General features: G+C 50.1%; 1 protein-coding gene across 1 annotated transcript in view; it reads left to right on the top strand.

The window, feature by feature from the left end:
* The window catches only part of ITGA9 (integrin subunit alpha 9), a 336,018-nt gene extending 320,473 nt beyond the window's left edge, over positions 1 to 15,545 (top strand). Inside the window, exon 28 of the mRNA XM_044252696.1 lies at positions 11,046 to 15,545. Coding sequence (XP_044108631.1) covers positions 11,046 to 11,144 — 99 coding nt within the window. The 3' untranslated portion in view covers positions 11,145 to 15,545. The remainder of the gene's footprint in view (positions 1 to 11,045) is intronic.
* Positions 15,546 to 15,758: the final 213 nt, after the last annotated feature.

Raw genomic sequence — 15,758 nt, 5'->3', positions numbered from 1 at the left:
TCCATCCCGGCTTCAGATGCAGGTAGAAGTAGCCTTTTATATCATTGTGGACAGATGCTTTAGATTCAAATAATCAGCTGCTTTGGGGTTATAAAATAATTTGTATTCATCCATCAGACCTTGTAACGTGTCAGTGAGGAAAAAAAAAGTTGTGAAACACTCAGAAGTCCACATCCCAGAATAACCATGATGAGCAGCATTGTCTCTTCTTGACCTTCCTCACTGCGTAAAGACGTAGCTCAAGCACTCTCCTGGGACCTACTTATGTTTGACTAGGATGTTGAATTTTCCAGTAATGTCCTCGATATATTTTTAGGTATAAGACCTCTAAAGTCAAAACTGTGGGTCCAATTTTTAATTCTGAAAAAAAAAGCTTAATAAATACACTTTTATCCAAGAAGTCTAGAAACAGGAAAAACAACGTTTTTATTACACGTTTTTCAGACTCACAATGGGACTCATTGCTTTGAACTTAGAGCTACGTCACCTGAAAGAGTGTCTAGAGGTTTCATGGAAAATACATTGAGTTACATGACTTGAAGATAAGTTTATCTTATGTTCCCGTGCTTTTCTTTCCATGTACCCTTTCTTCTCCAAACACAGTGCTGTGAGCATCTTTCCATGTCGTTAAAAACCCCCTGTCAGCGCAGTCATGAGGCTGCACAGTCTGCCCTCACTCATCCAACACCAGGACGTGGGAATTTAGGCGTTTCCTGGTTTCACACCTCCTTTAACGGTGCCACAGTGAATATCCTCAGAGCCAAATATTTGCACAAATTTTTCATTATGTGCTTAAGACAAACCCTACAAATGGAATTGCCAAGTCAAAGGAAATGCACACTGTAAGCCTTTTATTACATGCCGCATATTGCCTCTAAAAAGGTTATACCAATTTACCTGCGTACAAGCACTGTATCAAAAGTGTGCATTTTCCTATTTATTTGTCAGAAGTGGATATTACCTTTTAAAAAAAAAATCTGCCAATTTGTTGTTTGTCGTGGATATTACCTTTAAAAAAAAAATCTGCCAGTTTGTGGCCAGAGAGGTCGTCAGCTCCCCCATCCTCCTCCATCGCCTTCCTACCTGGACCACCTCTGGTCTGTGCATAGAGAACAAAGCCAGCTCAGTGCTTGGGATCTGAGAAGACAGAAGGGGCTTTGGTTGGTTGTGCAGGGTGGCGGGGTGTATTTCTTCCTTCTGCCTTTGTCTGGGCTTATTGGATGAGAGGAAATCCTCCAAGGCTGGGTGCATGAGACCAGATGGGGACATAGAGTGGGGAGTGTGGATGGCCGTGCCCCATTCCTGTTTGTGATGAGCATGCCCTCCTCCTGGCCACCGTCCTGAGCTCTGCCACCCAAGGGTATGTCCCAGCACTGTGCACAGGCTCTTTCTTCCTTCCTACCTAGCTGTGTTTCTGCTGTGTTTATTAAAGAACACAGTTGCAGGAGATGGATGTCATGGGGTAGCCAGGACCCGGATGTCACCCAGCTATATGGGATCCAGAGAACCAAGACCCAAGAAGCAGACACCACCCTCTACCTCGGGCTGGGAGAGAGAGCAGAGTCATGGCAGTAGGTGGTGGCACTGACCCCATACAAGGTCTTGCCATTACCAATGAGATGGAAGACGATGGTCTGAAACAGCTTTAAGGACACAGTTGAAAGATATGCTGTGGGCTCAAAACCACTTTGCTCAGCATCCAAAAGCAATATTTCATTTCAGCTCACATCTACTGAACACTTGCTTTGAACCAAACACTGGGTAGTAGCTGGATACAACGATGATTGTGCCTCCTCCCTGCCCTTGAACACTTCCCCACTGGCACGTGGCACATAATAAAGGGAGATGAGTGTGCACAAGCTTCTCTGGAAGCTAGGAAGAAGGTACTGTTCATCCCTCACCCTAAGGGGGATGGAAAGGCCACAGAGTACCATGTGGGAGGTAAGAGCAGCGCTCTGCCGGCTGAAGGCTGTGCACTAGAACCTGGCTGCCTGCTCGCCGGGGTGAGGCCTGGGAGAGTCGCCCTCTCGGACCCTCAGTTTCCTCCTCAGTAAAACAGAGACCCTCACCTCTAGCTTGGGGTATAGAAAAGACATAGGCAAAAGGCTTACTTGGCCCTGAGCTTAACACAGAGAAGCACCTGAGAGAAGTCAGAGAAAGTTTCGTAAATGAGATGGATATTCCCTCTGGAGCAAGAGGAGGTGAGAAAGTGAGCAGGTTGTGAGAGGCGTGTCCCAGGCGGGCAGCGGCTGCAGCAAGATTGTCTGCCTCGGCCGTGGCAGCACCTGCTGCCCCGGGGACAGGGGACGAGTGGCGGGTCTGCAGGCAGAGCAGTGGGTGGCCAGGTCTGTTCAGGAGAGAGACCTGGGGACACTTTGGGGGCTAGGGCAGTTGCCACCGGGGGCAGGGAGGGGAGCACATGAGAGCAGGCAGGGCTTGGTGGCCGGTTGGACTGGGGAGGCCGAAGGCATGAAAGCAGCAGAGCTTTGCTGTTCTTAGCTGAGACAATAGATGGTCTCCCTTAGCCAAAGTAAGGAAGGCAGGGTTTGAAGTCATTCTGGAGAAGGAGTTGCTTGGTGTGAGGCATTCTGGGTGTGTGGGGCCTATAGGAGACTAGACTGGGCTTGGGTCACTCCCAGTCGCCCTCACCCAGCAGGGGGAAGGTCAGCAGAAGGACATTCTTGTCCCCTCACTGGTCTGGCCAGCTTTCCCTTCAGTTTCCAGGGCTGAACATACTTATTGCAGACTTCACCAAGGCCCTTTCTTTCAGTTGCAAAAACAAACAAATGAACGAAAACAGAAATCCATTCACAGCCACTTAAGCAAGAAAGAGAATTCTAAGGATGCAAGGGTACGCCTAGACCCCAAAGGAAACGTGTCCATGCAGACCCAGAAAGCATCTGGAAACCAAGCCAGACAACCCCTCTTCCCCTCACTCCCTTCTTCCCACACAGCCCCTCACCACTGCCCCTCTGCCCACCTGCATCACGTTCTCCCAGAGCAGACCTGCCTCCCTACACTTCCTTCCACCCTTCTGAGAAGGACATCTCGGTGACTTCTAGCCCCAGTCCCAGGCTGACCAGCCACCTCTCATTCCCAGTTCTGCAAGTCTGGGTGAGAGAAGGTCCACCACTGTGACTGGAGGCAGGGGGTTGGGCCAAGTCCCATAAAAGGAGGAAGCTAGGCGGATACCCGAAAGGCATTCACTCCGGCAAGGTTTCACGGTGGGTGGTGGAGTTGTTGCCCACGTTGTGGGCTTTGGTGTTGTACCACGGAGCCACTGCTACGTCACAAACCGCCCCCAAGTTGAGTGGCTTCCAGCAGCCATTACATTATATCTTACAAACGCATGGTTCAGAAATCCAGGAAGGGTTTAGCTGCGGGATTCTTCTGCTCCCCAAGACATTGAGTGGGGTCCCTCAGTGACGTTTACCTGGTGGCTGGTCTTGTCTGGGGGACTCACCCCGCTGGCACTTGGTGAAGATGGCTGGGAGGCCAGACTCTGCTGTGCAACAGCTTTTTCTCCATGTAGATTCAGAACCTCTCGAGGGAGGGTCTCTCTTCTTACTTGATGGCTTAGGGCCCGACAGAGCATGGTAGCCGTTGCTGGTTCTCTTGAAGGCTGGCCCAGAATTGGCCTAACCTCATTCCACTGTTCTCTGTTGGTCAAAGCAGTCACTTGCCAAGCCAGATGTGAGGTGGGAGCGGGGGTGGAAATAATCCCCACGTCTTAATAGGAAGAGGGGCAAAGGATCTGTGGTCGCCTTCCATCTGCCGCCTTCACGTTGTCCAGAAAAGTGAGCAGACTCTTAATCTTTTCTTTTAAAGTCACTATTGTTTTAAAGTATTTGAAACCTCCTCCCTCTTCCATAGCATCACAAGTAAAATCACAGCTGAGCTCCTTTAGGGAAAGGGAATAAAAGTAAACTTTAGTGCAACACTCATGTCCGCATGCAGCCTTCAGGGTAGGTAATCTCTTCAGGCAAGACTGCCAAGCAGAAAGGAGGTTGGCAAAGGAAGTTTCTTCGAGAAAAACCTCTCCTTTCTTAAATGGCTAAGAATGATGACTTTAGAGGAGGTTGGAAATGGCAAGCAAAATGTAGGATTAGTTTTGAAGACCTGCGTATTCCTAAAACTTCACCTACAGAGCCCCTAGCCACTGTGATTCCTGTGTCTGCCACCTAAGAAAGGTGCCTTCGGTGCAGCGAGTGGAGATCTGATATACTGACAGTCCAGTGTGTACAAGTCTGCTGATTAGCTGGGCTAGTGGCCAGCTTGACATTTAACTACCGTGGGAGGTCTTCATGGTTCAGGCTTGTTGCCACAGTACATATGTACTTCCCTCCCTCCCTGTCAAGGGGAAAGCCACGAAGTGGTACCCAGCTGCCCCTGTTGACTGGGACCTGCTTCATGGGAGCCTTTGAAGCCAAGGGAGCCCCTTACAAGTCCTCTGCCTTATGGAGCCCCATCTCCTGAAGGTCTCTTGAGAGTAGTCCCTGATCTTGCTACCTCAGTTGCTTGCCATTGTCTTGAGCTGCTGAGCCAAAAATAGTGGTTCCCCGGATTGTGCCACAGAGACACCGATCATTGCGTGGTGCTGAAAATGGAACAGAGCAGGTGGCTGTGTGGATGAATTCTGTGCCATGCAGGCCCGTGGGTCAGCACACTGGGTGCCTGGAGGATGGCTAGTGCCTTCCTCTAGTAGACAGCACCAGGTCCCTACAGGGGGACAGGCTCTGGGAAAAGGGACAGCGGTCAACCAAAGAGCCCTTACTCAGCCTGGAAGACCTCTGGGAAATGCGGCTAAGTGGCCAGCTTAGCTTGAGTGGCTAAGCCAAGTACCCACACACGGAGAGGTGAGCAGGACGTGGCCAGATGAAGGTGCTGAACCACTGTCCCCTGAGCCCTCCTGCCGGTCACCGTGGTGCTACTAATGTGCCTGTCGTCCACTGATTGTCTCCACTAGGACCCCTTACAGGTCAGCAGATCGCTCTTCCAGAGCGGGACCCCAGGCTCTCCGCCTCCCACTCAGCCTCCCCGTCTGCCTCTGGGCAGACCCCAGGGCCTTCCCGAAGTTCCACCCGCTGGCATCCCAGGCATCGTTAGGCTTTGGAGACAGCAGGCCCTGGCTCGGGCACAAAATCCACAACCGGGGCCCCAAACTAACCAGACGCTTTTTCAAATACTGAAATGGATCCTAACCAGCTTTCCCAAAGCTGGGATGTTAGCAGACACTGGGAGCCATAATTTAAACTTTATGTGTGAGGATTACAGCAGCCTGCCAAGCCACCGCGCAGGAAGAAAACTTTGAAATGTGAAACTCTTTTAAAGGAGAACAAACCAAATGAGTTCCCCTCTCCTTGCCTTTAGCTCCTGATGGAGTTTGAAGTGGTGCGGGCCCGGGCCTCATGCCTCTTCACGACAATCAGAAAGGCCCGTTTATAGAAGAAAGTGCGATTGCCCTGCAGGGCCAACAACCTTGTGTGGGACTCACACGTCAAGTCCTGCAGCCAGCCTCTGAGTCAGGTGGCAAGAGAGAGAAGATGCGGGGATGTTTTCCCTTTAGAAGAAAAAGCCTCATTTAGGGCCCCCCCGACTTCTCTGAATGCCCCTCCCTCCCTCCCTCGGGCAGTTTGCCAAAACCCACGGGCCACCCCTCAGTGGAGGAGAAACATTGTGTCCTCCCCTTCCTTTCAACCGAGAAACCTTTCCCCTCCCACCTCTTTGCCCCTTTTGCGAGCCGAGATGCCTTGGGGAAAAGGGAGGTGCCACCATCCCGCCAGCCCCGTGCAGAGGCCCTGCCCAAAAAAGCTAGAAGCCCCCTGGCTCTTCCCCTTCCCAAGCAGCGAGGAGGCAGGCCGTGGCAGGAAAGGGCGGCCTGGAACCCTCCGCTGGGCCTGTTCCAAGAGCCTGCTGCTTTAAAGCTGGCTTTGGGTTCATGGTTTTTATTTGAGAGCATTTACTCCTGACCTCAAGCAGAAACACTTGAGAAAATAAATCTGTGAAATGGCTCAGAGAAAGTGTAAGGTTTGGCAGCCCCTCCAGGGGTCACCGGGTTATCACCTTCCCTCCAGCCAGGCTGTGAGAACCCATTCTTGCTTCTCCTCCAGAGAATGAAGACACAGATATCTGTGCACATGTGTGTACACACACACACAAACATCCTTCACACTGTCTCAATTAAAACCATGTGCCAGAGACACTCCGTGGGGACGTGTTTATGCTCAGAAGTAAATACTGGGCTGATGTTGTACAGTTGACATCTCAAGACAGAGACATGCTGTGTAAATACTCCAGTATCTGAAGAGACCTGTAGACACGAGGCCACGAGTTAGTCCAAAGAAGGAGCGTGTCCGAGGTCCTTGGAACGGTTGCCCAGGAGGCCACCCAAGGGCCAGGAAGGCGGGGGTGGGGATCGAACAGGAGGCCAGACGCCCTGGAGTTGGGTAGCTAATCCCTCACTCACCCCAAAAGGGGCGGGGAAGGAAGAGGCTGGTGCAGACCCCAGAGGGGTCTTCCTAGGCCTCAGGCCTCCCGCAATGCCTCCCTAGTGAGGGTTCTTCAGAGGAGATCTGCTCTTCCCCTAGTTGTTTTCTGGCAGGTTTTCGATACAAGTTACATCAGAAAGTTGTGTGAGTCTGTCAGGAGGACTCAGGGAGCAGCTCTGGGGCCGCAGGCAAAGACAGGACGCAGCAAAGACAAAAAGCAAGAAAGCACCCTGCTACCCTTGTTTGCAGCTGAGCAAAGTTTGGCTTGAGTCTCTCCTCCTCTAGGGTTTCCATGAATGTTTCCTCCACTACAGATAGAACAGTTGTAAACAGAGCCTTTTGACCTTCAAGTGGCAAGGCAAACCCTGGAAGAAAAAGTGCAGGACAACATGGACTCCATTGGATTGAAACTGAGTGCGTGGCTGCCGACGGTCCAGTTTATTAAACTCCTCACCGATCATTCCCAGTGAGCTCGGCTGGCAGCAAAAACAGGTTTGCCCGGCACGTCTCAAAGGTTTTCCTAGAAGTAATCGTGAGGACTAATGGGAGTGAGAGTGTGTGCCAGAGAGAGAGGAGGACCTGCCGCATGGGTCTTTGAGGTCTCAGTTGATCTTTATTTTCAGAATTGTATGACTCTCTATGTTTTTACGATATCTGTACTTCAATATAAAAATGGAAAATTCAGTTTACCCCAAATTTCCAAAAACTCTTTGAAAACAGCTGCAGTCCCGAGTTTACTTTGGGGACCAATATAAAAAGCTGTCAGTGGGTTTCAGCTGAGGTTTCAGAATGCCTTCAGGCTCTGGGGCACAGCCGGAAAATGACCTTCCCCGTGGCGCAGGAAGAAGGTAGTCGGAGCATGAGCAGTAATCAGGACCCTGGGCTCCCTCTGCCACATCTGTCCTGAGTACTGGGCAGGCCTGGTGGGGCACAGTTCTGGTGGCCATTGCTTGGGAAACTCAGAGCCTGGGCTGTGGGTCCTATATCAAACACCAGAACTCGGCTCTAAACAAAAGCACAAAGGTGATATTCTTTTTTATAGAAATAGAGTTAGTTTGATCACGCAAGAGAGTGTATTCGTTTGACAGAACTCCCACTGGCCTATATGGCGTCTTTGTGCAGACTACTAAGCTGCACACCTTCATCCAGAAACTTTACTTCCCTGTGTCAGAAAATTCGGAAAACCGACTGCGGATTTTGTTTCATTGTGGGGGTGGGGGGGGGGGACACTCTATTGCCATCTGGTGGAAGATAGTTGTAATGCATTTACATGTCCAGGATATCTGTGATGTGAGGGGCACCATCCCCGTTACAAGCAGTGCACAGCCTGCACTACTGTGCCTAGCAATCACTAACCATGAGGGGGTACTATGTTTTAAGAAATGGGCTTTGAGCTTCATAGACAGGGCAAACATCAGTGGCTCCAACCTTCCATCGAGGAGACTACCCATAGGTTAGTTGGGACAAAGTGTTCTGAGAAGCTGCGGTGCTGGAGCAGGGCACAGAGTTTGCAAGGCTGTTTCTAGGAGCAGCGTCCCAGTCATTCCAGAGGTGTGTGTGGGGGGGGGGTGATTCTTAGGACTAATGCTAACACTACTTGATAGAAAAGAGCTTGCTTCTAGAAGCCTGCAGGAGACAATGGTGCCATTCACAGCATTGGTAACAAGTGTCACCCTTAAACGTGAGCACATGCGAGCTACATGAGACAGGGAATCCAGGTACTCTAAGTCTTTGCTAGATAGTTTGCACACTCTATTTCAAATCCTGATGCTGGCATAGTCATGAGAAAATGAATTGACTTTTGTGCCGCTTGGAGATGAACAAGAAAAGTCTGTTCAGCAGGACAAGGCACAGTGATGCTCCTTAGATCCAGAACCGTATCGGCTGTTCCTCTGCCTCTCTTCCTGTGGGTATTGATTCACTCAGTAAATCAGACCAAAAAACACGGAGTACTGTATCAGCTACCTCATGCTGCATAACAAACCATCCCCAAAGTTTAATGGCTTAAAAGTGACAAACGTCCACGTAGCTCACAGGTCTGTGGGTGGGGCTGAGCTGAACAGGGGGGCTGTCTTGTCCCAGCTGGACGTGTCATGTGTGTGCCTGCAGGTGGCTGGTGCACTCTCCCTGAGATTGGACTCAGTCACATGGAGGCCAGGCTGGGTCCTGAGGGAGCAAGCAGAAGCGTGCCAGGCCTTTTGAGGCCTAAGAGTGGAACCGAATTGTCAGAACAAGTCCCAGTGCAGATTTAAGGTGGGGAGTCGGCCCCTGCCTAGGGCTGGGAACTGCCATATAGTCCTGTGGTAAAGGGCCTGGATGAGGGGAATGCAGGATGGCAGGCATTTTTGCCATTTATCACTCCTGCCAGGTTCAGAGTATATGCTTAGCTCTGGCGACAAAACAGGCGAAATCCTACCTTCTGAGAGTATTAAGACTTAAGACGAGTGGGAAAGATAAGGTGGGAACAGCTGAAATCCAGCTTACTTAGCACCACAGTAGAGACGAGTCACTTCTCTGGAACTGAGAGTGCATAACGTGGGACCCGTGAAGCAGGCCGTCCTCCGTGGGCAGAGTTCTGTGCTCCGGAATCTCATTCCCAGTCACAGCCAGCCTCAGCCTCATGATTATGTGCTCTTTAGCATAGAAGGTGCCTGTGACACATTTGCTCCGTCAACCACATCTTTATCGTAACAGTATTCCAAGCAGCAATGCCTTAGACCTTTCTAGTAAGGCGAGGGTTGCCCTTCTGACCTTCTGTCGGTGTGCTCTGAGGGCCTTTTAAGAATATCCAGCCCAAGCCCCTGTTCCACATTCTTTGCAGAGGGGAGAAGGTGGTTGAGATTTAAGGAGAGAGAAAGGGGGGGTGGGCGGGACCTGGAGGGCAGGCTCAGAAGATGGGGTTCTGGTGAGTGCTGAGAAGAAACCACCAGGGCTGCAGAACCTGGGAAGCCAGGGTCTGTCTGCAAAACTGCCCGTGAGGAGGGATGCTCAGAACACAAGGCTCTTGCCAGTTGTTTGAAGAAAGCCTCCTCCAGGTCACTCAGACCCTTCCCTGACTCCACTCAAAGTGGACCCTTGAGGTTCTCCTGGCAACGTGGGTAGAAATGCTTCCTGGCAGCCGTCTTGACAGTTCTCATCTTCAGCCAGGCCAGTCAGCCCCTTCTTGAGGGCGGGGGGGAGAGTTGTGACCATCAGGACTGTGGGTGCTCAGCTCAGACTGAAGGAGTTGGGGGAGATGTGTGCCCGAGAGCTGGGCTTGCGTGATGACTCCCCCGGCTCAGGGCTTACATTTGCTCTTGGCAGCACGCTGCAGACGTTTCTGGGGTGAGCATCTTCCCAGCGTGCCACAGACCGGCCAACAGCAGACCGAACGCGTATGGCTGTTGGAGTCCCTCCATTCAAGGGGGCTGACACAGGGGTTTTAGGGCGGGTAATTGATTCTCAAGGTGACCCCAGGAAACACTGATCAGAGCAGGAAAGTGAGATAGGGAAGAGAAAGAAGCCTATAAAGATGCTGTAAGACCAGTTACCCCTGCCAGCATGTTCCACGGGGAAACTAGTCCTGTACCTGAGGGCTGTCATACCCAAGAAGAGAGGGGGCGGGAGTAACCCACAGCCAGTCATGTTTGAGGGCAGAGGCAGAAACGGATGTCTGACCTCAGAAACAGTGGCCAGTGGACAAAGGATGAGACATGCCATGTCCCCCTGAGCATGGGAGAAGATCAGCTCTGGGCTGCAAAAAACGGCTTACCGCCAGCAGTCAGTGATGACCGGGTGAGAAGAGCTAGAAACTCTTCCTCCAGGATGTGAAAAACTGTAAGACGTCAGAGGGGAAGGCATTTCCAGAACTAAGCTATAGCAGACTGCCATCCTGGATCCGGTGAGGTGCCAAATCTCGGGGAGTCCACACTTCTGGCTGGGGTGCAGGCAAGGCATGTCTCGTAGGTCTGTGAGAAAGGGACAGACCTACAGACCGACAGACCTACAGACCTAGAGGGACAGCGAGGTAGACTGCAGACACTTTTACCAGCCTATTCTGGGAGAGCAGTATTTATCAATTACCCAACAACTAATGTCTCCCAGGATAGTAATGGGTTTATCAAAAGCCAAATGAGCTCGGGAAATGTCAAGTCCCTGAGTGTCTTAGATCCTTTACTAAGGGTTTTATTAGACCCTGACTCTTCTCCTGTGCATTCCATAACTCTCAAGGGAAGAAAGAACGCAGCATTTCCTAACCTTATTTGACCACAAAACCTATTTGGCTCCCAAATAAATGTCTTTGAGTCATGGTCAGTAACCAGGGTTCCCTGGCATACCATTTGGGAAACACGCCACAAGAAGCACTTTGCAAGGAACAGTCAGTCATAAGATAGCCTGCATGAAGTCCAGGCATTTGGAAGGTAGTACCACAAAAATGCTTTTCCTAAAGCGGTCTCATCCCAGTGGTTTTCCGAGCCTGCCCAGGTCTATGAGTATATCACCTCCTCCTCACCCAGGGGACCACCACTACTGATTCTCCAGCATTCTAACCTATCTTCTCCCCTCTCTGCCTTTCAGATGGGCTTCTTTCGCCGAAGGTACAAAGAAATCATTGAAGCTGAGAAAAACCGGAAAGAGAACGAAGATGATTGGGACTGGGTCCAGAAAAACCAGTGACCTGCCACGCCAGCCACGTGACCCAGTCATTTCGCCCGTCGTCCTTGATCTTTGTATCTTCCATATTTGGAAGAAAGAATCTTCTCCAGATTTTTCGGAGGCCCCACTGATGCTGTTCTCTTCCTCACGTTACCAAGCCCAGGAGCCAACCTGGGGCAGCCTCTCCGGCCAGGTCACGGGACTGGAGCCACCACCCGTTTCCTTTCAGAGATGAACTCCGAACTTGGGAAAAGCAAGCACCAGAGCTGAGCGATATTTATGGATGCAACGTGCGTGGTCAACCCTCAGGGGAAAACTGTTACCTAAACGTATTTTTATAAATACAAGCCTTTTATACTGATTATGTCTTTATATTTGTATCGATGTTTTATTATTTCTATTAAATAGTTCTATAATTCACTCAAGCACTGATATCTGGTCCGAAAGCTTGGAAGGACACGTGCGTTCATACAAATTTTGAAGGATAAAAACCTGATTGTACTTTGGAACTTGCTGATACCAGAGACGTGCAGATAAAATAATCTGAAGAAACCTCGTGGGATGAGTCCACCAAGCTGCCGGGCTGCGTGTGAGCTGTGGGGTCGCTGAGACCCTTGAGACGATTCACCTCTTCATGGCCAGGAGTCAAGTTCAAAGTAATGTGCTAAAGAACTATAGGTGGTTTTTCATATGTACCTTTCATTGGGAGATTTCCAGCAGGCATTTGGATAGAAAAACCTGACCCTGGCACAGGTCTACTTTCCATCACCTACACAGCAGACATCACACCCTCCTTCCACTTGGATTGATAGATGAGAGCTTGGAGCAAGGCCATTTGGTCATCTGGTAAACCTCAGAAGGTTTACCAGGATGTCTCATCCTGGACATCATGCATCAGGGTCCACGTACCACAAGGACTACATCGGAGCCCACCGAGCCCAGACTTGTGACGAATGTCGTGATGCGTGGCCTTTTCATCGAGTTCAGAGGTCTCCACGTCCCCTGCCATTCCTGCTGTCCCAGCTCATGGTGACTGCAGATCCCTTCCCAGAGATGACCATTCAACCTGTCATTTGTTTTTAAAATAGTGTCTGAAGTGCCGTTCCCAAAAAGCAGACTATGATACAAGGATTTGTATGCGAGTAACTGATTAAAGGAGCATCCCATGCCCAGGAGACAGCAGTAGGGGTGTGAGGGAAGCAGGACAGGAAAGGAGAGGAAACCAGGTGAGGGTGCCATTTCAGAGGACATCCCGCGGAGGACAGCTTCAGCCTGATCCCGTGAGGAGCGGTCCCAAACTGAGGCAAGGAAGCTGAGCTTTCAAATTCTTACACCCTGGGAGGTTTCAACGTCCTGCCCTCAGTTCCTGCTGGCAGACCGTCTCCGATAGCCCAAAGGTGGTCCTCTAAAGGAGAGCTGGAAATGCACCCCACCCTCAGGGGGACTTCCAGAAACAATGTGAAAGAAAGGATGCACAGGGATCTGGGCATAGCACTGACATGCGCCTTGCCCCTGAGTGTGTGAATGCTGAGTTGTGGCCTTTGGTTCCAGTCTCCCCATTTCACAGTGTGTATTATCAGACGCACTGCCACCCGGTTCGGAGTGCAAGGTGATTTTCTTAAAGGGCAATGACATGACGGGTGTAGTGTGCTCAGCACTGCGCCTGGTCCATCGTGAATACTCAGTGACTGGGGCAGCTCTGGCTGCCGTCCCCACAAACCATCTGCCGAGAGAAAAAACATGTGGCTAAGAGCAGGGTCTGACAGAGTCCTCCCTGGCTTATTACAGCCCATGGAGGCCCCCAGTACCTAACAAATGGCATCAAATGGGAATGAAACAAGAAAGATGAAGGATCTTTCTCACAGGGCTACATTTGCTGGAAACTAACATGTTGGGGTGTGAGACCATTGGTGCAAAGACACAGAACTCCACTCCAGAGAGGAGACAGATTTTCTGTGCCCGTATTCAGCTCATATTTGCAAAGACGTCTCATGCTGGGGCAGAATCAGGAGGATGCTGGACAGCTGTGAACCTGGCATGGAACATGAGTCTCTTTTCTTGCCTCATTACACAGCTGACTCTGTTGCAGGAAGATGGTGTATGTATTACGTGTCCCCTCGTGGTGAATATGGGAAGAGATGGCCACGCCAGAGGGCCGTGGCATGAATGAGGCCAGGTCTTAGAATGAAGTGAGGGATGTTGCCTCTTATGGAGGGATGGAGGCACAGAGGTAACTGCTGGGCAGATGCAGGCAAAGAAACCAGCTCTCAGAGTTGACCTGAGACTTTTCTCCGAAGTAGTAAGGACAGCTTTGAGTGGGTCTTAGTCACTCATTTCGAGGATTCTTATGCGGCCACTGCAGTGCATCAGAAATGATGCACCTGCTGCAAGTTCCCCCGAGAACACTGCAGGCACATTTTGCCTGGAGAGCCAGACCTCCCTGCAAGAGGAGTGTGGAGTGTGGATTCCTTTAGGAGACCCCGCGTGTAGCTTTCCTGCGATGGATTCTCGTTCACCGTGTCCCGCTGTCCTTGCATAACCCCCCTGAAGATTCTCCGGTGGCAAGCCTGGATCAGTGCGATCAGCAGCTTTGGACAAACGCATCTATAGCCACTAACCAGCTTCCCACAAGGGAGGGCAGACGCACTGGGGGTGGGCTAGAGGGTGACTCACTCTGCTCCCATGGGCAGTCTCGGAGCCAGGATCTCTTTGCCTCTGGTCCATTCCAAATAGTAGACCCCCGTGAGTAGTCATATACTCAGGAGATCATGAAGACTTCATAAGGCAGTTTAAAAAAAAAAAAAAAAAGGCCTTGGCATCACCAGAAGAAAACTTTGGCAACGACTCCAGGAATCTGTCTGGGGAAGGCTGGTGCCCCTATGTGTTAGATGGGGCCGAGTAACAGGTGAGTCAGCAGGGAACGCTTTAACACGGTGATAAAGAAGCCAAGCACACCATGAGCCCACTCTCAGCTGGGCATCTTACCAGCTCCACACAGCTCAGAAGCTCTCGGTAGGCTCCCCAGGGAAGCAGACAGGGTGAATGGCATCTGTGCGTTACTCCTCCAGAATATTCTTTTAAAAGTCTGAAGCACATTTCTAACCTTCCCACTCGAACAGGTCCACTGTGGAATCCTATCAGATACCCTCTCTCACAGCTGCTGCCGCTTTTAGTTATGGATTCAGTATGGTTTTTGCTGTCAGAAATATGGAGACGGTTTTTAAATATGAAAAACGACCTTGGTCAAAATTGAGGAAAATCTTGCCCTCTATTCAAAAATGATTCGCTTTTGCTTCATTGATATGGGACTCATGAGTTGGGAACATCCGCACCGTGAGTGCTAGACCTGTCACTAAGAAGAGGCCATGAAGTTAGGAACAAGGAGGCGCTAGAAGAAAGGAGTGGGTCCACTGCCTTTATGGGGACTGACAGGCACACATCAGGAATCTGCTCTTTCAGTCGGCTCTTCAGGAAAATTCCATCACCAGGAGGATTCCAGGTCTGGTACATGTTGTAGAAAATGCAATAGTCCTCCTTCACCGAGTCAAGCATAGCCTACCAAAGGGATTAAAAGCAAACAGAAAACTAGTAGAAACATCCGGGACCTGTTTTCAAGGGGGAAGTATAAAAGATCCCCCAAGATATGTGTGCTGTATGTCACCTGTCAAAACCCTAGCAGGGTCATTTTTTAAAGGTTATTCGACTATTATTTTTGAAAAAGGCATGATGGCCAGGGGAATGCAGTTACACATAAGTCATGTCGGAAATGTGCATCTGGTGAAACCTACTAGCCCTGAACTCAAACTTGCGGAATTTAGAGGTGCTGCAAAAGGACGGTCATGCAGGGGAAAGGCCCTGTAGAAGACAGAAAGCAGGCAGTGAGTGTCACTTCAGAAATGTTCCAATGGACAGGGGTTTCCGGGATGTTTTGTTCTGCTATATAGAGGGGTGGTATACAGAGTGGAGAATATTTTCTGAAACAAAGAATGGCTGAAGGGAGGATACAGAGCCAGTAGGGCCAATATGAACCTTCTAGAATGTCTTCTGATTTTTCAGCACATTAGGGGAATAATGGACAAATTTCCCATGTGGTGCAATGCTTTATAGCACGATGATCTAGATTTCAGACTTTGTTAAGGTTTTTTTTTTTTAATTCTAATGTGCACGGTGTGATGGGCAGAGTGAGTTTAAAAGCTTTAAGAGTGATTAATTGCATGGCAGACACCCACGCTAACTTCACTTCCAGAACCTGACTGATGCATCCATGTACATTTCCATTGAGGAATTTTGGTGGGAGGGGTGCTCCTCCTTACAAAGTCACATGTATTAAAGTCTATGCAGTCACTTCTAATTCACTTGCACTGTTTGGAAAATACAGGTTTACAAAAATACACGTTTGGAATAAAAAATGGCTGCAAATGATTCAGAAGCTTGATCTGTGATTTCTTTGCTAATGCAGAACTTGAACCTTTCTAGAATGTTGAAGACGGGCTTTGAATGCAGTACTTCATGAGCGTTGAAGAGCACCTGCTGGTCTATCTAGTCATGCACAAGCAAACCCTCAATGTGGCTGAACTCTCCTCCATCCTTGGCCACCATCCCTCAGCCACCACCTTCACCCACCTGCCCGGGGCC

This window comes from Neovison vison, chromosome 6, assembly GCF_020171115.1.
Source record: "Neovison vison isolate M4711 chromosome 6, ASM_NN_V1, whole genome shotgun sequence".
NCBI classification, from domain to species: Eukaryota; Metazoa; Chordata; class Mammalia; order Carnivora; family Mustelidae; genus Neogale; species Neogale vison.
The sequence above is the reverse complement of the archived record's forward strand: the minus strand, read 5'-3'. Positions and strand labels throughout refer to the sequence as shown.